This window comes from Mus musculus, chromosome 14 (genome assembly GCF_000001635.26).
Source record: "Mus musculus strain C57BL/6J chromosome 14, GRCm38.p6 C57BL/6J".
Taxonomy (NCBI): Eukaryota; Metazoa; Chordata; class Mammalia; order Rodentia; family Muridae; genus Mus; species Mus musculus.
In genome coordinates, this window is record NC_000080.6 from 12,688,975 (window position 1) to 12,712,329 (window position 23,355).

Genomic DNA, 23,355 nt, shown 5'->3' on the forward strand with positions numbered 1-23,355 from the left:
TGATGTGCAACAACTAAGATAGCAGACAGATAGGTTTAAGCCCAACACGTTCAGACTGCACTTGTTCCTGCCTTGGTTTTTGCTGTTGCTTTCTGGGAGCCTTGCATCTCCTGGTTTTACCACTCCCTCATTTTATGCTCACAGGGGCGAGAGACCTTCTTGTCGTCTGTGGCAACCACATGCCATTGGTGTCCTTGTAGTTTCGTGAGTGTAGTTTTGGACAATGACTTGCTCGTTGAAGCTTTTCAATGCCCGTGTAAGAAACATCCTGTTCCCTCTGGCAGGGCAATCTACAATGCAGGAAAAGCATCAGTTGCTCAGTAGGTCTGCTAGCAAAGGTGATGTAGATAGAGTCTTCCTGCTATCCCACAGTGGTAATATGTGGATTCTAAGTGAACCCTTGCCTTTCTTGGCTATTAAGATGTTAGGGACTTTTGTTATGATAGCCTATCCTGACTACTACATCCCTCTGCCAGGTCCAGTGACAGCAAGTCCCCCACAACAGCATCCCAAGGGCACCTGGCATTGGCTAGAAACACTTTTGTTTTCTTATATGTAAGAATGATATTGAAATCTAGAAAGCAAAAGCCAGGGGTATTACTACACATGCCCCAGTGCACAGAACAGCTCTGTCTGGAGAGAACTTCCCTAGGAGTTCTGCTCCTTATCTTCTTCAGCCCTTTCTATATCCCCTTCCCTGTGATCCAAGTCTGTGTGTAGAATGTCTGTATCTCCACAGGGATGCTGACTATTTCTCACTATGCTTGGTTACTCAGGATGCTGAGAGCTATGTTAGACCCAATGAGCATCCTTTCATGGTGTTTGGTTCCTGTAAAGGATACTGCACCAGTCCTGAAGCTCAGAGACCCGAAGACGGCTCACTTTGCCCTTCCATGGCAAACATTTCCCGTTCTTACACAAGTGCGTGTTTTCCTCTCTTCTGGCAAAACTTCAGAACAAGCCACTCTAGACTGAAGTTTGTAACACAAGGGAAATCGGATATGAGGTATAAGAGGGCTGCTTGGGGCTAGGCTCCTGGGATTAAAGTATCTGCAGGGACACTGGCTCTAGAATTCCAATAACTCCCACAAAGCCTTTGACTGGATAGTGGAGGATTAAAAATGGCACATTCAAGACAATGTGCTTATTGGTCCTCTTACCAGAACAACCCAGCCTGCCCCCTCCTTTCTAAATCTTCAGTCTGCCTGTCCGTATCTCCCCGTTTCTTCCCCTCATGGGGACTGAATTTAGAAACTCATATATAAGCAAGTATATACTAAGCTTTACCTAAATTTCTAGCCTTTTTTGAGTCAGGATTTTTTTCCACGTTGTTCAATTGGCTTTAGACTCTTGATGCTCCTACTGCTGCCTCTCAAGGGCTGGCTTACAGGGGTGACTCAGCATGCCTGCCTGCTCTCCCTAAATGTAGGTTAGAAAGTGGAAAGGCTTGGTGAATGGGAGGTAGACACATGGCAGAGGCAGCTTGTTCTTCCAGTTCTTTAACATATTAATTGGCTTATTTTGGCCTCTTATTCAAGACTCCTGTTGGTAATTAGGAAGATAATAGTTGTTCACTAAGCTGAAAGTATACCACCACTGGAAAATCAAGCCATTGCTTGGGGGCCTTAGACAGAGTTGAAGGGAACAGCTTGGAAGAGTGAGAGACTGGTAATAAAGAAGCCTGACAGGCCAGGGGTGGACAGTGACAAAGATTTCAAACACAAACGTCTGAGACACCAAGATTTAGGCCATCCAAGTTTATCATTGCAGTTTATCAATAACTTATATCCCACATGATTTTTGTTGTTGTTGTAATATAAAATCTCCAATCTTGGAAGTCTCCTGGGCTACCACCCTTTTTGCCTCTAAACCCCAGAAAAACTATTTAAACATAACCCCTTCTTTGATTGGGCACTAACTTTATAAAGAAAATCTATTTCCAGCATTGTCTTAGAATCCACCTGTCTGAGGTTCTAGTAAAAGAAGGGCAGATCTGAGAAGCTTGGTCCCACCCACAGAAAGCTTGGGACTTATGGGAAGAGCTTGACAATAGGCAGGTGAAATAACCATATATTGAGGCTTGAAATCCATAGAGTTCTGGCTTGAAAGTATGTGTGGGGTGCCATGGGGACTGTACTATACTGTTTAGGGAATTGCTCTTGGGGGTAGAGATACATAAGCTAAATCATGGAAGATAAGAAGAGTGTCACTGGTGTGTATTTGAGGGGGAAAGAGCCATTTAGAAAGAGCAAACAATAAGCTCATTGTGCCTTTCTAAGATAGAATCTAATTCCAAACTTCCATATGGTCTTGTGAAGTAGACATCTGTGATTAGCTGCATCTAGTGTAGCCCCTATGACTCTCTGCTTCCCTTGGTATTGTGCCTTGTGTAACTGTTTCTATCTGAGGAACGTCTTGGCCAGTAGAATTGTTTCTTACAAGCATGTATAGTAAAATTTATGGTGGGGATTAAATCACAGAAGAATGTGATCTCTGGTTCGTCAGAAGACCCTCTCACTGGAGTAAGCGGTTGTGATGGAGTCTCACATGATGAACTGAGAGCCTCATCTTCATAATGCAGAAGGAGCTGAAGCCCCCTCAAGGCACAGGTGAGCCTAAACACAAGTCCAGGTCCTACTAGGAGAATACTGCTTCCCTTGGACACTTTACTGCAGTGTATGAAAGACACTGAGACAACAGCTCATCTGAGTCATGCCCGGGCTCCTTACTCTCAGAAACATGGAGGAAGGACAAGCATGTTTCAAAACAGTAAGTTTTGGCACAATTTGTCAAACATTAGATAATATGGCATTCATTCATTTATTCATAGACTCATGCATTTAACAAATGTTCATTTTTCTGCATGTTTGTGATAGCCTAGATGTTGTAGAAACCAGTGTGTACTTCACCGTCTCTTGATGCTCCTTGGCTCACAGAGGAAACGAGGCCTGAGGGCCCAAATGACAGGTCACTTGGCCTCAGTACTTTTCCTGTGGCTGCAGTGTGTAGTGGAGACAAGTAGAAATGAAACAGGAGATTGTCAAAGCCACGGAAGTTTAAAAAAAGAAAAAGAAAACAAAACAGGAAGAAGTGGCTGTGTATATGTGTGTATGTGTGTGTGTGTACATGTGCTCATGCGCTATTCAAGGCCACAGGCCGCTTCCCTCTCTTTTCTCTGCTCAGCTGTGACTGAGTATACTTGAATAAGACTACCTGTGTCTACAGTACTCTCGTACTTCCCTAGTGTATAGAACAAAGCAGGTGAAAATGAATTCTTCACTACACAGCTAATAAATGCAATGGCTTACTCAGGTTACTGCGGCAGAGATAAACGTTACACTTCCAATTAACTTTTATAAACTTCAGACCACTTTGATTCGGCTGTGATTTTGTAGGTATTTTCTCCCTGACAGGTGTGTCTCTACACAAACAGATGCTGTGAGAGAGAAACTATCCTTAAGGATGGAATCAAATTAGCAATAAAAACTGGCTCCGCAGGAACACAACAAGAGCGAGGAGGCTGTGGGAGCAGCCGGGTACACTGCACAATCGGAGGAATCTGCCCTAGAATAAGCCCAAGCACTTTATTTTGAATTTAATAATTTGTTAATTCCACAAGTCTAGAAGAAGCCCAATCAAACTTGGTGATAAATTGTCCGATTTTAAGAGTGTTATTTGTTTGAGTCTTTTGTACCAAGCTCTTATGCTTTTTCTCCTGTGTTTGTGTCATGTAGCATATTCAAAATTGAAATTAAAAAGCCCTTAAAGATTTGTTTTTTCTCTTTAAAAATATTTTATTTTTTTTTTGCATCCTTCTATCTCCTTCTAACACTGGGCACCAGAACCAAGCTCATGCTGTCATTGTGTCATCAGGCTTGGCTGGGAGAGCTGCTGCACATTGAACCATTTGACCAGCACAGCCTTTTCTCTTACTTGCTATCCCTTCTTTCCATTTAATAAGGCATAGTTTGAATGACATCTTATTTGTACATATAGTACACATGTATATGAAATCATAGACAACCCTTTTTGGTTTAGATTTTTTTTTCAATGTAATGTGTATGGGATTCATTAGCAATCTTGGTACTTCTGTGTTTATAGAGCTGCTGAGACTCCTTTAAATCTTCATGACTATAATGCAGAACAGGACTTTTTGGCTTGGAATCCCTACAGTGGAGAAATTCATTCATGTTGCTGAATGTAGCTAAATGTGCACACTTTCCTAGACATGGCTCACTGTGTATTTGCTGTCATTCCTTGATTTAGTGAAGACATTCCAGTTATCTTTTGTTGATTGTAGCAATTAGGTTTCCTGTTTTAATGTGTCCTAGTGTGTACAGTATTACAAGTGATCCAGTTTGCTTGTGGTGAATATTTAGGCATTCCAATATTTAGTTTTTAGGGACAGATCTTCTACAAATGTGCATGCACAAATATTTTAGTAGACAAATATGGGCACTAAAGAGTTAAAGTGCAGCTTCTCCACGGCAACGTAAAATGTTACTTCATTCTAATAAAAAGTTCTTTTAGATGTTAGGCTATGTGAGAAGTGTATAATATTCAACTTTATTGTCAAGAGAATATACAATTAATTAAATGCAGTGTGCACTGATATCTAATAACTAGTAATGACATGTCTAGGTATGTTCCCTGAGGAAATTCTTGTGCAGATACACAAGGAAACATGTATAGAAATATTTGTAATAGCATTTTTATGAAGTTTCAAAGATAACCGGAATGTCTTCACTAAGTCAATAAATGACAGCAAATACACAGTGAGCTATGTCTAGGAAAGTGTGCACATTTAGCTACATTCAGCGACATGAATGAATTTCTCCACTGTAGGGATTCCAAGCCAAAAAGTCCTGTTCTGCATTATAGTCATGAAGATTTAAAGGAGTCTCAGCAGTACTATAAACACTTAGAAGTACCAAGACTGCTAATGAATACAGCATGCCAAGAGACAAATAGAAGGGGCAAACAGCAGAAGCAGTAAGCATTGTGTTGGAGGGAGAGGTAAGGGAGTAGGCTTCGACTACAGTGTGAACATTACCATTAGCCTACAAATGTACATGAAGGAGTTGCTGCTCAGCTGAGCATCGTTTGATAGACTTTGTCTCTAATGATGAAGGATACCAGAGTGCTATCTTTCTAGTGTCCATTCTCATTGTCTTTTCTTCCTTTTCCAGTCCCTTCGTCCTTCAGTGTCCTCAGAAGCTTTAGCTGGCATGTGGCTCCCCAGCTAGAGCATACTCCTATCAGGATTCTTTGTTAACGGTATGGTCGTGGATCTAAGTTCCTAGCATTGGCACCTGAGCCCGAGTGGGGAAAACACCTGGGTTACATTCTTAAAGGTTGCCTTAGTTAGGGTTTTTATTGCCGTGATAAAACACCATGACTAGAAACAACCTGGGAATAAAAAGGATTATTTCAGCTTACAAATCTCAGGTCACATCCCATCACAGGTCAATAACTTGAGGCAGGAACCTGGAGGCAGGAACTGAAACAGAAGTCATGGAAGAACATTGCTTACTGACTTGTTCCTAGTGGCTTACTCGGCCTACGTTTTCATATGCCCCAGGAACACTTGCACATGGACAGCATTGCCCACAGTGAATGTGGTCCTTTCATGTCAGTCATCATCAATAATAATAATAATAATAATAATAATAATAATAATAATAATCCCCCAGAGACTTGTCTACAGACCAATCTTAGGGAGGCATTTTCTCAATTATGATTGCTTCTTCTCAGATATGTCAAGGCTTGTGTCAAGTTGACAAAACCCAACAATCACCAAGGCATCAGCTTGCCTGTATCTTCCTCACCTGTCAGTCAATATTCTGCTGGCAGAACCACTTCAGTTGTGTGCATACTGACAATACCCTAGGAGACAGCGCAGACACAAAATTGAAGAACCACTAGTTCAGACTTTCTCATCAGAAAACACAGCTCTTTGGGTTCCTTATGATAGAGAAGTCTGTGCTAGTAGCTCGACCTGTAAGATCTGACTGATCTGACACTAATGTCCATGTTTATTGTGAAGGTGAATGGGTCTCAAAGGTGTGCCATCAGAAGCACTGTGGACAGTAAGGATTCACATGTGGCAGTTGGTCAGGCTAAGCTTAAGGTTTGCTATTTGTGACATCCTCGATCCACTCGTCCCCTGTCTGGCTGTCATCCTCAACATCTTTAAGGGGACAGATGCTGATATCCTTCCTGCATCATTAGGGAGTTACAAAGGTCAAACAAAATTGTGTCAATTATGTAACTGGGAACAAAAGCGGACAATTAGTATAAAGAGAAAAACATTCCTACAAAATCTTATTTTTCAACAAATTAAAAAGTAAATGTAGTTGTTCACAATAGGTTTTTAAATAAATAGCATGGCCTGCTATTTAACAGATTAATTAGTAGGTAGATTCCTGCGTGCTTATGCCAATACATGGGATAGTTTACAGGAAGTGTTCCATAGAGACAAAACCAAGGACTATGTGTATTATTTCCTTCTAAACTTCTCTAGCCCATTAGCTTCACATTTTCCCACTGCATTCCATAGAAGAACCCTAGTACTAACTCTAATCTTAAAGAAAGTGTTTAGTGTCATTACATAGAAAGAGTTAATTGCCACCTTTCCCTCTGGTTTAAAAGAAGTTGCAGAGTTGGGAAGAGCAGGGGGAAATAATGACTCAGTACGAAAGAGTTCTTTCTAGAGCGTTTGCTATTATACAATGCACATGTGGATAATTTGCAGAAATTCAAGGAGCAGGTCTATCAACCCCTTTCCAAAGTACAGACTTATCAAACTGTTAAAACCTGAATAAGGAAGCCCCAGAAACTTCCACAGACATTGCCTTTCCACCTCCTTATTGAATAAAGCAGGTCTGTCCCTCTCACTCACAAACCATTGGAAGCTTTTTATAATCCTGGACTGACCCATATGTAGAAAGCTATCCTAAGGACCTGCGGATGCTTCCCATAAATGGAAGCACTTCTTCCCAGCTGCAGCCTGCTCTCTATGCTGCAACCACAGGGCCTTGATGACATCTTCACTTCTCCTTAAACCAAGCTTGGCACTTCTTTCCTTCTTCCTTTCCTTTCCTTCCTTCCTTTCTTCCTTCTTTCCTCCCTCCCTCCCTCCCTTTCTTCCTCACCACTTCCTTATTTATTTATTTATTTATTTATTTATTTATTGCTTTCCTATATTTTTCCTGCATATGTGGTTATTAGGATTGAGCCCAGGGTCATGCACATGGTGGACATGACCTCTGTCACTGAGCTCCGTCCCCAGCATGCCATGGATTTTCTTTCATCTAAAGCCGCTTCCCTTCTGCCAGAACTTCGCATAGAAGTCAAACCCTAGAGACATTTTGCCCAGATAACCTCAAGTAGTATCATTTCCCTTTGACCTCTTGTTTGACTACACCTTTGTCTACAGCCCTTATCTCTCTTCACAGGAAATGGTATTTGTTGACTTTTTTTTTGTCTTGTGCATTAAGCAGCACCTTTGTGAGAGCAGGCATCACGTTATTTCCCCAGAGCACTGTCAATAGAAGGCTCAATCCCTATGAAGTGTGTGCATGGATGGACGCAATTTATCCATGTAGTGTGCAGTCTACACACCTAATGTCCCTCTCATGTCAGGTCTCTATGAGGACTTCCTGATTTCCTATAAGCAAGCCAATATTTTAAGATGGGAAAGCTGTGCACCCTTATCTCAGAGTTAGATCATAATGTGGAAAGTGTCTCTTAGTGGTAAAAATAATCAGAGAGAATATGTCCTCTGAAATACATTTGGAATGATACTAAGCAGTCTCTCAATTCTGACAATTCCAATGATGGGCCTTGCCTTTCTATATTTCCTGGTGCTTCTCTGAGAACAATATTTCCTGGAGGGATGGCTCAGTGTTTAAGAACACTAGGTTTGACTCTCCATATTCACATGGCAGCTCACAGAAATCTGTAATCTAATTCTAGGGGAACAGTTGCCTTCTTCTGGCCTCCATGTATACCAAATTTGGTACATAGACACATGTTCAGACAAAACACCTATATACATAAAATAACAAATAAAAATAAAAAGGACCTTCACACTGAAGAATTTCAGTTTCTTTTCCTCAAGAAAGTTGAGTAACTGACAGACCTAATTTTTTTTATCATTCATTCAGTCTACCTTTTTAGCATTTGTATTGGAGCAATAAAAAGATTATTTTCTAAAATATTACTTGCTTACTAGCAGAAGTTGGTGAAATGAGTTGAGCATATGTAGCTAGTCCCGTATAACTAAATGTTCTACATCTATGGATTAAATCAACCACAAAATGAGAATTTTAGAACAAAATATCGTATTTGCATTAAGCAAATCATTGTTCTTGGCAGGGCTTCCTAACGATATAGTCTGACAACAGCTTATACAGCATTTATATACCATGAGCTATCATAAGCCATCTAGGGATGATTCAAGGTATATTGAATGATATACATGGGTTACATATAAATACTATGCAATCTTTACATGAGGGCCTTGAGCATCTGCATGGCTTAATAACTGCATAGTGTCCTGAAACTAGTGCCTTGGTGACAACTATATTGGTTTTAACCAGTTAGATACTACGGGATGTTAACAACACTCACGACCCGAGGAACTAAGGTAGATTCCAAAGTGGCAACCATTCTTTCTTCTGTTCCTAGCCATATGCAACATAGATTTACATCTCCTCCAGTTAAAGAGAACACACTTTAGCATTAATACATCAGCCATAACACGAGGAAGCAAACACAAATACAGTTTACAGCTTGATACTCCAGGTTGAATACAGAGGAGACAGGATAAGTGAACAATTCTGGGGAAAAGCAGTTACATGGTGAAGAGAGGTCAGTAATTAACTAAAACCCCATGATAGTTATAGCTACATCTCGCCATTCTGCTGTTCACAGTGCATACATATTTTACACATTTTTTAAATGTTCATTGTTGCTACAATAATATTGGATAGTAAACTATCTGGAATTCAGTAGCTACATAAACTTGTGTTTATTACCATGTCCATGAGTTTGTAAGTTGACTAGGGCTCTGCTCATCTAGAGTAGGCATGGTTATATAATTCACGCTATGGGCTGTGTTAGCTTGGTTCTAGGTTGTGTGTTAAGTTACTTTAATTTCAAATGTCTTATATTGAGGCCCAGGCTAGAGGCAGAAATAGCGATTTTTAGAAAGGTCATCAAAGTATAGCAATTTGCACCAAGACATGTCAAGCCATTTGCTCCTTAAGTCCACTGATAGCTCGTCAACAAAGCAAATATAGAATGAGTATCAAAGACAAGAAGTAGAGAAGTCTGTTCAATGGCTCTCAAGTCATGACTAAATATTGAAACAGGACACAGAAAGAACTGAGAGCAATTACTCAACCAACCACGCTCTATCTATAGTACAATTTCTTCTATCTTTTGTCTACAATTGGGCAGAAAAGATAACTGAGGTCTCAGATAATCTCCTTTCATTCAACCAAAACAATCTCCTCATCCATTCAGTTCCTGATCAGCTCCTCTGTGGGGCTGCCACCACCAACCAAACCAATGTCATTTTCTGAGGTTTACAAGACATGGAGCCTGCCATTGTCCCTAACCATCTAACCTAAAGGAGAGAACTCACCTGAAACCTAACCCATCACCATTAAGTAAATATCTCCTGTAGTAATAATTAACCAAAACACAGAATTGCATCTCAGCTTATTTCACACAACTTTTTTTTTTTTTTTAGCAAAATAAGAGCAAGTTATATAAAAGAGATGGCTAAAAAAGTGATACCCACTAACAATTATCTTTCTACAGTAAAGAAATATCCATAAACTTTCTTGGGAAATTTTATATTTTTAACCAGTTCAGCTAAAGAGTAAAACCATGCAACCTTGCTTTTAAATTCTAGCTCTGCTACATTGTTATTGACCTTTCAAAAGTGATTAATCCCCCTCTACTCCATTCCCTCTTTCCCTTTTTCCATTCCCCCCTCCATCCATCTTTCCTTCTTTCTTTCTCCACTTTGACCCCAATTCTATCTTATTTATTAAAATACCTTCCTTACAGGGATTAGAGTCAGGATCAACTGTAAAGACCACCTGCTGCTCTTATAGAAGACCTAGTTGGTTCCCAGTACCCATATCAAACAGCTCACAATGCTAGCTCCAAGTGATCTGATGCTCTTTTGTGCTTCTGTGGATATTGCATATGCATGGGGCATTATAGACAAGCAGGAACACACACACACACACACACACACACACACACACACACACACACAGAGAGAGAGAGAGAGAGAGGGAGAGAGAGAGAGAGAGAGAGAGAGAGAGAGAGAGTAAATGTTTGGCAGTTGGCAGTTATTACTGTTCAAACTGGAAGTAAGGAAGCAGGCAGATCATAGGAACTCCCCCAACTGAGTGGACTAATGTTTATACAGACTAAATGATTAATATAGAATTAATAACATTCTGGAAAAAACCCAAACATTTTTATTTAGAGCTACAAGAGGGTTTAAAGATAAAGGCTAAATCAGAAAGTGTAATCAGTATATTAGACTCTATTGACCAGGCTTCTAAAAAATCCCAGCTCTCAGTCATTGAGGTGGCAAAAATGGCTGTAGGGAGTCTGGACTGGTGAGACATATCAGAAGGCAGGTGACTAGTCTTAATTTGCAAGACTGTGTGTGGGCTATATAAGAGGCTCCATCATTTGGCGAAAGGTACAAAAAGTAGGAAACCATCCTAGCTCTCTGAAATGGCCCCAAACATATTTCAGACATTTTTATGCATATTTATAAGCAAAGCAGTATTCTCAGTACTGGTGATTATAAATCAAAATATTGATTAGTTCTGATAAATGTTGATGATGCTTTGTCTAGGAGTACCAAGTATTGAGCCAAGATTTAATTTTTTTGTGTGTAAAAATAATCATGCCTATCTCCCTTGCCTGCAATTTTCATTCATCAATAATAAGTGGTAAAATGCTATGCTTAACAGAGAATTGTTCTAAAATAATTCCTTCATGATTTATCTTCTGTACATGTTTGAATTGTGTACTTATTTTTTACAAAGCTGCCTACTTAGGGTTGCATAACAATGTCTTCGGGGGAAGGGAAGGAACAGACACATAAACAAATGAGAGTGTGGTGCCAGAAGGTAACTGAATTGCATTGAGTGCTATCCTGATCAGAGGCTCTGTTTCAAAAGACCCCAAAAGACACTTAAGCCGATATCAGTAGGCTTATTAGGGAGCATAGCTTTTAAATTACACACCAAGGAAGGTTGCTAACTTGTCACAGGAGCAACAGGAAACAACCTTAGGATGAATCAGAATGACAAATGCCTTGTGATAGTCCCTCCCACCACCACAGATAGACCCGATAACTTGCTTCTAATCAATGATCCATGGCAAGAATGAAGCACTTTTTTTTTTCAGATATCAAAGTCTTAATCACTTGAATTTAAAGAGATTTATCTTGGTAACTGACTTAATCCCCTTTAAAAGAGTTTGAAACCCAGGGGTCAGGAACAGCAGAGCATCTCTGTTAATCATCTGGAGTACAGCCTCAAACCGTGAGTCCTGTCACCAATGAGAAGGAGCTCAGAGGTGGATTCCTTTGTGCTGAGACTCCAGATGGGAAAGTCTGCCTGATGCCCTCATTCTTGTATTGCGAGACCCTGAACAGAGACTCTGAAGAGAGGTGCCTGAGTTTTAATAAGGGGTGATAACCAATGAGCATTCTTTTAACCTGCTAAATATGTGGTCAATTTTAACAATGTAACACAAACATATAACATGCAAGCACAAAAAACTTACAAAGTCATGAGGATGGGTGGGGTGGGCAAAGAAGACTATCTGGAGTTATGCCATGCATCATACTGGGGCAATGTAAGATCTGAGTGTTATCCCCAGACCACTACACATAATGCTGAGATCACAACAGATGCTTTAAAATCTGCTGAAAGAATGAATAAGTAATAGAGGTATGTTTCTAAATGGCATTACTAGATGACTATTACAATTGCCTATTCCACAATTTCAAAATATCTTAACAGTTATTTATTGTAAAACCATAACACAACAAGGAACTTTATTATTGTTGCAAGGCTAAAAGTAGTGATTAAGAAATAGAATCAGCACTAAGAAGCAAATTTTAAGCCAATACAACTTTAGGGAACTTGTGACCCAGTAAAAAGCTATGCTGTTATGTCAAGATTAGGGGCTCTGTAGTGATGTATGATACAACCCAGCAATCTGGGTCACAGCTAAAAGCCTGGTAATTTGAGGTTTCTCTTCAGAGTCTAATAAACTATATGAAAAGCTGACAAGTGTTAATCAAGTCCAAGGCAGACAGTAATAAGATAAACTGCATCATCAAAGGCATGATGGTTTAATAGATGGAAAGGAAAGAAATGCTTAGAGAATGAGAATTCTGTACTGATGAAGAACTCATTATTAGGAATGTAAATGTACCTATAGTTGTCTCTATTAGAATTCTATAGTGAATTCAGTATTAGAGATGTAAAGGCATCTATAGATTGTCTCTATCCAGCTCTTCCAGATTTATCTGCAAACACTGTAGAAATTTACAGATGACAAATGTCATTTCCTGATAGTGGGAACATGAATGTTATTGTCACTGCCCATCGAGCACAGGTCAAAGGCATGCTGCCTCTGAAGGCTCTGCTTGTTAACCTATGTGTGGCATTTTTCAAATATCAGAATTAAAGCCAAAGGAAACATCTTTCCTCATCCATGTCTCTTCAACTTTAGCTGGCTTAAATTCTTTCTAACACATAACTCCATGGTGGTTTTCTTTTGGGGTGTGTGTGTGTGTGTGTGTGTGTGTGTGTGTGTGTGTGTGTGTGTGTATGAGAGAGAGAGAGAGAGAATACATATGTACATGCATGTACACTTGAGTGTTTATGGGTGTATGTTTGTGTGGGTGTTGTCTATATGACTGTGGGAAGTCAGAGGTCAACGTTGGTGTCCTTTCTCAGGAGCTATTTATCTTGTTGTTTGGTACAAGGCTCTTATTGGATTTGGGAATTGAAATTAGACTAGATTGGCCAGCCCATGAACTCCAGGGATCCTCCTGTCTCTACCTGCCCAGTACAGGGGTCATAACTGCATACATAGCATCCTGCTTTTCCTTACACTGACGTGGGATTCATTTGCATGCTTCTATAGGAAGCACTGTACTGATGGAGCCATCTTCATAGACCCACAATGTGCTTCTCAAGAGAAATGTTCACACACTTTAGAATGATGTAATTCAGGATAACTTGTGATGTTAAACACAAGTGTAGGCAGCAGCAAGTGATTGATCAACTGGGCATGAAATTGACGACAAATGGGAAGAAGGGGAGAGTGGATGCATTTTTAAAATACTTTAAGTACTGTATCATTACAACCAGTAGCAGCCTCGAATTTCATGCAGAGGCAGAGTGGCATCTATTACATGAAACAATGGATCTTACAGAGATCACTGTGGGTTTGTGAGCATTGGAATCCAATTCAAATAACCAGGTAACTGCTTCCCTGGCACTCTGAAAACAGGAAACAGTGCTGACATCATAGTGGGTTGCCAATACAGGGAATATTAGGTGGGTTATGAGCAGTTTCTTCTGATGTCAATCCACACATTCTCAAACAAAATGGACCATTAGACATTGCATACACAAACAGAGAGATTATGTTGAAGGCTCCTTGCTTTCTTTGTGTTTTGATAGACAGCTTATGCTACAACAGAACTGATATAATTGTTCTTTCTTCATAAATTCCTCCTCTCCTTTGAGAGGAGACCGGAAGATCCTCAGAAAGGGACATCACTCAAGTTTGCCTCCAAAAGATTAGAGCTCCCCGCTTCCAGGATGTGTTGTGCATAAGAAGAAAAGGCCATGGATACTTTCTGCTTTGGAGGCTCCTAGGTATTGTTCATCTTGTAAGGACACAAAGGCATAGAAAATGTAAAACTAAACAATAAAATATGCCACTGGGTCAGAATGAAAGCATCTCAATTCTGTGTCCATGTTATCTTTCTTGTGCTTTGGCAGCATCTTGCAAATTGGAGTGCACTCTGAGAAAGAGAGGATTTGAATCTTTCATCTGTGACTCCTAGTAACAGGGCTTGGCAAAGTCCAGAATCCTCTCTGTCTACATGCAGTCTAGGTGGCAGCTGGAGGAAATAGTATATGCTCTCTCTTCTTTGCAGCCAACTTAGGCACAAATTAGATTTTTGCTGCTCTGAGCAGTGTGACTTTATTTTGGGGGTGGCATTAGAGATAACCCCCAACTCTTGAAATGTCAAAGTACTGGTTGTTTTGGCTGACTTTGCACACCCTCAGTAGTAAATGACCTAAGAAGGCTTAGTGATCCCAATTCTAAGGAGGGGCATAGTGTCCACACTTCAGTCTTCATTCTTCTTGAGTTTCATGTGTTTAGCAAATTGTATATCTTGGGTATCCTAGGTTTTGGGCTAATATCCACTTATCAGTGAGTACATATTGTGTGAGTTCCTTTGTGAATGTGTTACCTCACTCAGGATGATGCCCTCCAGGTCCATCCATTTGGCTAGGAATTTCATAAATTCATTCTTTTTAATAGCTGAGTAGTACTCCATTGTGTAAATGTACCACCGATGGAAGGAGTTACAGAGACAAAGTTTAGAGCTGAGACAAAAGGATGGACCATGTAGAGACTGCCATATCCAGGGATCCACCCCATAATCAGCTTCCAAACACTGACACCATTGCATACACTAGCAAGATTTTATTGAAAGGACCCAGATGTAGCTGTCTCTTGTGAGACTATGCCGGGGCCTAGCAAACACAGAAGTGGATGCTCACAGTCAGCTATTGGATGGATCACAGGGCTCCCAATAGAGGAGCTAGAGAAAGTACCCAAGGAGCTAAAGGGATCTGCAACCCTATAGGTGGAACAACATTATGAACTAACCAGTACCCCGGAGCTCTTGACTCTAGCTGCATATGTATCAAAAGATGGCCTAGTTGGCCATCACTGGAAAGAGAGGCCTATTGGACACACAAACTGTATATGCCCCAGTACAGGGGAACGCCAGGGCCAAAAAAAATGAGAATGGGTGGGTAGGGAAGTGGTGGGGAGGGTATGGGGGACTTTGGGGATAGCATTGGAAATGTAATTGAGGAAAATATGTAATAAAAATAGAGAAGGCTTAGTGATGACATATTTCTATTTTAGTAGCTCTGTTTCACTTTAATGTGTATTAAAAAAACAAGAATAAAAACAAAACAAAACAGAAAAAAAAAACCCTCCTAGCACATCAAGGGTGGGGCTTCACAAGCATTATTCCTCAAGGAAAATATGAGCTAAGAAAGCAAGTGAATTTGAGTAGGTAAGACACATCTTTCTGCCATTTTAACGTAGCACTAGCTAATGAAAACTTTTACAATGGGATGTGTCCTTTAACTCTCACAGGATATAGTGCATACCCTCATAAGGTTCAATCAACTTTTAACTCATTATAATTTCAAATTGTCATGGAAAGGATCACAAACTCCAAGGCCTCAAAGCTAGTTCGAGTCCAGAAGAGCATTTCCCGTAGTCACTGTGAGTCTGAACAAGGGACACTCTTGGCTAATCTCTTACAGTGTCTCTATTCAAACTGCTACAGGGCCTGGAATTGATCCAGGGGAACTAGAGCAAGGTTGAGGACTCTGACAGCTCCTGGGGAGAATAGACAACATAGTTACCAGAAAGGGATTGTTTGACATTCAAATTCCTGGGCTGGCCCCAGGTTGAATCTCTCTAAGGATGGAGCTGGAATGTGCATCTTAAACATACTCTCAAGTGTCACAGACAAAATAGATCAAAGCCTGCAAAGTAAACTCAGTATATTTGTTGAGTGAATGGATAGCACCAGATTGGTAAGTAGGAAATCAGAGTCTTCCAATAACTTGCTGTCCAAGGCTCCACCCAGGCAAATTCGAGGTCTATTTGGGGGTGGACCAAGTAGAACCCAAGGTCCATATCTCATTCTGTTGCTCTCAGAGATTGATGAAGTGAGGGAATCGGGCTGTGATTCAACCCAAACTTGAACAGGATTTCTTTGTCAGTCACGTTGGAAACCCAGCTTTTGTGTCTTGTTCTGTTCTTTGCTAGAGACATAGGAATGCCTTACCGTGCACACACTACTCAGTTTAAGATAGAACTGTCTTTGTGATAAAGTTATGCTGTTGATTGATTGCTGTTTTTGTTCACCAAGGCCACACAATACTCACAGGACCTACTCTCCCCTCACACAATGAAGCCAGTTCTATGGTTCATGAGACCAAGGACCACTTATGGGCTCACATAAACGTTTCAGTGTCTTTTAACAACTTATAAAACCATAATTACCATTTAGTCTTCAAAATAGTCAATCTTTCATCAGCACACTTATAACATATGATTTATAATGTTTTCCCAACAAGAAGTGACTCTTGAAAGTGGTTCCACTGACCCATAGTTCTAGGCCTAAATGTCTACTTCAGGCACTTACCTGACAGGCATTATACAGGAGTTGATGTTCAAACTTCTTGATCCCAAGAATGTTCTGAAACATCTCATAGAGCTGTTCCTTGCTCAGAATCAACTCAGAAGCTGCACTGGCTGTCATCCGGGCTTGCTGCTTCCTGGGGTCCTCCTCACCACGGTAGATGGCATCAAACTTGGCCATCCAAGAGCTTAGCACTGTCTCCTTGCTGAGGCCGTCAATCTCAGGTAGGCTGCGCACCCTCTTCTCGATGTGTTTCTTGAAGACCTCCCGAGAGTCATTGGCTGAGCAGCCCCCACTCTGCACCATGCGGGCCACACGGTCACTCTTGAGAAACACCTGAACAAAGGACAGTCAAGAAAAATTGAGTCAGCCATGGAAGTGCCACTGCCCTGAACTGTGTTTTTTATTTACATGGACTTACTTGTCCTTGCTGTGTGATTTCAGATAGGCCCCTTTCACACACTCTTCAGTGCCCAAATCTTAAATCAAGAATAAAAATAGTATAATAGCTCCATTATTTGAGGGAGTGTGTCCCAAGACCCCCAATGAGTGCCTGAAATCACAGATATTAGTGTACTTGACTTGCGCTGTGGTGTTTACTCTTCTTGAAGACTTTCCAGTGAGAACCCAATTATAGCAGTACATTATAATAAGAGCTATTTAAAGTGTGTGAATTGCTTAACTCTGAAATTTTTCATTTAACACCTTCAGTCTAAATAAAACTGTGAAAAGTAAAGATTATAGCAGAAAGAACTACTGAGCTTACAAAATGGCCTCAAGGACTGATCTCTTGATAGGTGCAGAAAAAGCATAGGCTATGGTTAGACTGACTGGATTTTCTGCAGCCCAGTGGCTATACAAACTATGTTAAGTGAATCTCTTTGGAACATTAGTGTTCCCGTCTATAAAATAGGGTAATACTCAACTCTATACAGGTTGTTTAATTAAGTGAGTCATTTGAAAAGAGCAATTACAACAGTGCCTGAATCCCTAAATGCCTCGTGGGTTGTTATCATTGTCATTAAGTATCTAGCACACAACACTGAAATGTTAACTACTACATGCACCTTGTTTATCTTTGAAAGGATACTTATCATAACTGAAACTTGGTATCAAGAAAATATGTGCCAATTTTCTGTACCCTTGACTGACATGCAATTGTATGTGTGCAAGAAGTTTCTGTGTTCCTCAAGTCTCTCCAGTCTCTGGCTAGCACATGGTACTCTGTAGAAGAAATAGGGATCATGTAGCTGTTAGGCTCTGTCTACTATGAAAGGTGTGTGCAAGCTTTGTCACTGTAACATGATTCAGTCATCTACAAACGCACAAGAACTATACAGTCAACTTCCCAAGACAGGAAAAGACCACACAAAAACTTGTAGTTTTAGTATGATTATGATTCTGTCCTCTGTCACATATGACCTATGGGCCACAAATTGGATATGCTTGAGGGTAGAAGGGGAAACAAGATTTCACAGAGGAGTAGGGACTTGCCCATCATAACTTCCATTGCCTGATTTTAGTGTCTACTCACAGACACATGGGGATAAAGGCGAAGAGGAAGAGTGGGGGAGAGAAAGAGAGTCCATAGGCCCATGAGTGTATACATTGTATATGTATGTGGTATATGTGCATAGGTATGTATGAGCACACACTCCAGTGCATACTCAGAGCCCAGGGAGGAGGACATTCAGTATTCAGTATCTTGCTTGATCATCTTCCACCACACTTCCTTGAGACAGGCAGAGTCTGTTGTTGAACCCAGCATTAGGCTGGCAGGCAGCAAGCCCCAGTATTGTTGTCTCTCTGTCCCTATAGTGAGACGGTTACAGACACATGTACAGCTACACTCAGATTTCTACGTGGATCCTGAGGATTTGAACTTGGTTTCTCATGCTTGTGCAGCAAGCTCCCTTTAAGCTGTCTCCTCAGCATCCACATGGTCTTTTAAGGTCACTCTGCTTCCTCCTTCTCTTTGAGGTTCTTCCACCAAGCAGAAGACCTTCCAGCTGTGCTGTCTGAGCCCTGGGACTTCTCTACTACTAAGGACAGCTTTCTCTTGCTTCACTGCCCACACCTGGAAGCTCACGCAAGCTCATGCGCAGTGAATGCAATACAAGTGCTGGTGCTACCACTTTGTATTCAGAGAGGAAAAAAAACACCTGACACTTCGGAACTGTATCTTGGTCATGCTCCAAAAGGTGTGTAAATGTCCTCCAGAGGTCAGTCAAACATTCATCACCTTGCCAAACACCAGCACTTGCCTTGCATGCTCTGAGAGGGCAGTGCCTAGTGTCTTGTGGAAAACAGTCACCCTTGTGCATCACGACCAAGTCATACTGGGAGAAAACATGTTACCAAATACAGTCTCCATTTAAGGTTCATTAAATGAAGTGATTTAGAAAAGAAGCTGGAGGGTTTGTCTTCTTGGGTGAAGACCATGGCATGCTTTGATAGCCTGGGACCTACAACTCAACTAGATGTGAGAGTTAATTCTTAAGTCAACTAGAGGAAACATGTCAAATACTTTTCTGGTCTGACCCAGACTTCATGAGCTACAGAGTTCACTTGGGAGCCTGCACTACTTAACGATGATGCACTTAAGCTGACATATTATGAGTCTCACCTATAGGTTTAAGTTCAAATAATAGGGAGTTGGAAAGATGGCTCAGTCAGGGAAGTACATGATGTGCAAGCATGAGGGCTTGAGTTTGATCCCTAGCAGCCATATAAAAAAGCTGGGCAAGGTGATGTGCATCTACAATCCAAGCACTGGTACTGTGGAGATAGGAGGAAGCCTGAAGCTTACTGGCCAGCTTAACCTGGCCAAATGTCCAAGTTCTGGGTTCAATGAGAGATCATGTTTCAAGATATAAGTTGAAGAGGTATTGAGGATGACACCTGAGGTCAGTATCAACCTTTAAATTTACACACACACACACACACACACACACATACACACACACACACACACTGTATACACTCACCAAGGAGTAGTAAATTACAAAGCAAGTTGAGGCATCTTTAGGAAGATAATGCAGCATTATGGATGAGGATGCAAAACTAAGATTCTGTGTCTCCTGGGATAAATCATTCTCCCTCTCTGATTTTCCAATTTCACATCGGAAGGGTAAGAAAGTTAAGTTATGAGGTCTTAGTGTTATCCTTCCAGCTGCAATGTCTTCATGACCATAAGTACTGGAGGTGCAATAGTAGAACTGGACATAAACTAGGCACTCACAGAATGCAACAGAAATCACCTAATAACTTCATACAAAATAATCACACTCAGGAATGACCACTGACAGCACAGAACCCAGCAGTCATGGGTCCCTTTGTGGGAGTCTATGGTAGTCAAGGACAACCCAGTAGGTAGGTGTAAAAGTATCTTTTATTCTCCCGACTTGATTGTTGTCTCAGGCTTACAGCCTTAGTCTGCTAACATGGGCCTACTCCTGGAAGCTTCTAGCCTCCATACAATCTATCTAGGCCTAGAATGTTTTCAGCTTTTGAGACTTAACTGTTGAATAAGCTCACTTTTTCTTTTTCTTTCTGAACTCTGACTTACTGGTCAACTCAGCTGTTCTGACTCAAACTCCTTTCCATGCTAACTGATTTGATCTGGCTTCTTTCCCTTCTAACTGAATTGTTCCACTTGGCTTCAGACTAACTCTAGCAATCTGTTCTGATCTTCTGGCTCCTTCTCATTCTCTGGCTCATTCTAGTTTCACTTTTGTTTAGTTATTCTCGCTTTAACCTGTCTCTGTAAAACTCTCTTGGTAAAATTGCCTCCTCTCCTTTTTCCCTTTGCCTCTCCTTCTTTCCCCTCTTATGTTGTGTCTTTCTTCCCTGTTCTTGTGAGAGTTGGACATAAACTATCTTGTCAAATCTTTCTCTGATTCATCACTTTGTCTGCCATTCAATTAGCTATCACTTTCAAACATGGTGCTTCCTTCTACAAACTAACTTTACCTTCATTGTTTGGGATTAAAGATGTGTATTTAGGTCAGGTCTATAGTCCAGTCAGAGGGATTAAAGGTGTGTGCTAAGCACTGAGCCACACCACAACTGAAAACAGCTTTTTCCCCAGTAAATAACACAATCTCAGGGGTCACAGTGTGTTCAAGTGTCCTGCACAACAGGTAGGGGTACCTATGCTGGAGTCTATGGTCATCAAGAAGAACCCAGCATCTAGGGGTGCCTATTTGGGAGTCACTACACCTCCCAGAAGTAAATACTGAGATGGTAAGTGAATGTGAGCAAAGGACAGAAAAACAGAGAGGAGGTAGATATTTCAGACTTAAGGAATAATTTGTGTAAAAAGGTCAAATGTTTGAGGAGACAGGGAAAATTGAGTATAGGCCATGGCAATGAAGTGTAGGATGTGCTGGCATGAGATGAACAGGAAATGCTAAATATCCAGGACTCTGGGCATAGGCATTATAGCCACTGGCCTGCATTTTAAGAACACTAGAGAAACACTGTCGGTTATAAATTGGGACATGGCATAATAGTGGAAGGAGCCAACCGAGAAGTCCTCCCAGGGGACAGGTAAGGAGCACTGGTGTCATAAACAAGGGCTTTGATTCTTTGTTGTCAGCTCTAAAGATCACGATAGGTTTAAAAATATTCAAACTGCAATGGAGCTGCTTTTTGTCCCCAGCTATGCCAAAGCCCCACAAACCAAGGAGAGCCCAATTAAACTCTCAGTATGACATTCATTTTCCTCCAAAGCCCTTCTCTAGCTTTCATCTGCCATAATTTTATGACTATTTGGTAAATATTTGAATCTCAGGGTAGATTCTAAGTTTTAGGAAGATAGTGTTAAAGAGTTATCTTTTTTATTCATTTTTAATTCTCTCCTTTTCTCTGGTGTGTATGTGTGTGTGTGTGTGTGTGTGTGTGTGTGTGTGTGTGAGAGTTTATGTGAGTGTATATGTATATGTGTGTGTATGTGTGTGTGTATGTATTTGTGTATGTGTGTGTGTATGTGGGGGGGTTATGTGAGAATTTGTGTGAGTGTATGTGTGTATGTGTGTGTTCACATTTGCCTGTGTGCATGTGGACTCATAAGTGCTACAGATAGAGGTCAGAAGACAACCTTAGGTGTTGATCCTCTTCTTCCACCTTGTTTGAGACAGGGTATCTTTTTCACTGCTGGCTACTCCAGGCTGGCTGAACCATGAGTTCCTTTCTCCATCTCCCATCTTGGCCTAGAAGTACTGTGTTTACAGACATATGCTACTGTGTACATCTTTACCTACATGGGCTCTCAGGATCCAAACCCATATCCTTATACTTCCAAGACAAGTGTTTTTATCAACTGAGCCTTCTCCCAAAGCTTCCTTGTTTTGTGTGTAAAATTGTTTGTACCTAACATAGTATCTGGCACATAGCTGAGCCCAATGCATACTTGTTGAAGTGTACTGGTAAGAACAGTGAAGATGTTTCCAGCAGAAACCCTGCTGATTAACCAGATTATATCAGAATGAGATGGGAAAACAGGAGTCAGAAGACATGTATGTGGGCCTCCAAAAAAGTGAGTTAGGACCAAGATTCTATAGAACCCATAGCCATGAGCAAACAGGATGGTGACAGTGTATTCTGGACATGCCAACTCTCCTGATCCCTTCCTTGAACAGAGTAGTCACTTAGTATGTGTTAAGGGCATTGTGTTGACTTCAGAAGTGACTTAACCCTTTTGGACCTCAGTGTCTTTCACCAACACATGAGGCCAATCCAGCCTTCCATCTTTAATGAGGGTAGAGCTGAGTGGACTTTGAAATGAAAAGTGATCTATCAGTTCAGAGAAGTACCATGTGACTTCAGCTATGCAGGAGTAGCCACGGGTACATCAACGTGAACAGGGAGGCTGAGGACTGAGGAAATGGGGAGAAACAGAGTATCAGAGGAGGTAAGTCAGCCAGAGACAGAGGACACTAGCTGGACACTAATCTTCCTGGCTTCCTAGTGTGCCAAAAGACAAGTGAGGCCTGAGCTGGTACCAGTCAACTTGTATGAACACTAGTATATCTCTTTGTATTCTTTGTGTTGGCTTTTCTTTCTTAGTGGCTTCAGTCTTGGGAACAGTTCTATCTATGGCATTCATAACCTTTGACATCTCCTAAACATGTCTGGATGCTAGATGGAAGATATGTAATACTTAAGGTCCATTCATTAGCCTTGCCTTCCATGATTGCTAAGGACTCACCAGATTGTTTTATAAATGAACACATTCATATCTAACAGATATGCACATACAGGGAGGTTGGTTTAGCTGCTACTTCCTTGCTGACAGACTGAGGCTAGGGCAGATCTTTTCCAGTCTTAAAAGTAAATTATTCTTGGCCAAGAAGATGGCTTAGTAGTTAGAGGCATTCAGAGCTCAATCCTGGTAAGTGGAATTCAATTCCTTGAACTTACATATAAATCTAAAGCAAAAGCAACAGGAGAGACTCAAAAAATAAGGTGGGGGCAGGGCGATAACAGGCTTGTTGTATGTTGTTCTCTGACCTTTACATGTGTACTGTAGCATGAATTAATAAGAGTTGATCTCCCCCCGCCCCCTTCTCTCTCTCTCTCTCTCTCTCTCTCTCTCTCTCTCTCACACACACACACATATATACACACACATAATTTTTTGAAAAGTGAAGTATCCCACATGAGAATGTGAATAAGAATAAAGCTTGATATTAAGAGAATTAATTTGAAACTACCATATGCGCGCATGCACACACACACACACACAACACACACACACACATACTCACACACATACACACTCTCTCTCTCTCTCTCTCTCTCTCTCTCTCTCTCTCTCT

At 40.9% G+C, this 23,355-nt stretch overlaps 1 protein-coding gene across 38 annotated transcripts in view; it reads right to left on the minus strand.

Annotated features, from left to right (window-relative positions):
* Cadps (Ca2+-dependent secretion activator) overlaps positions 1–23,355 on the minus strand; it is a 450,780-nt gene that overhangs the window by 316,415 nt on the left and 111,010 nt on the right. For all 38 annotated transcript variants that reach the window (XR_003950862.1, XR_003950860.1, XR_001781126.2 and 35 more), the window contains exon 3: positions 16,538–16,870. Coding sequence is in view for 32 of the 38 variants with exons in the window: in XM_006518048.3 (XP_006518111.1) it covers positions 16,538–16,870 (333 nt within the window). In the remaining 6 variants the exon portion in view is untranslated. The remainder of the gene's footprint in view (positions 1–16,537; positions 16,871–23,355) is intronic.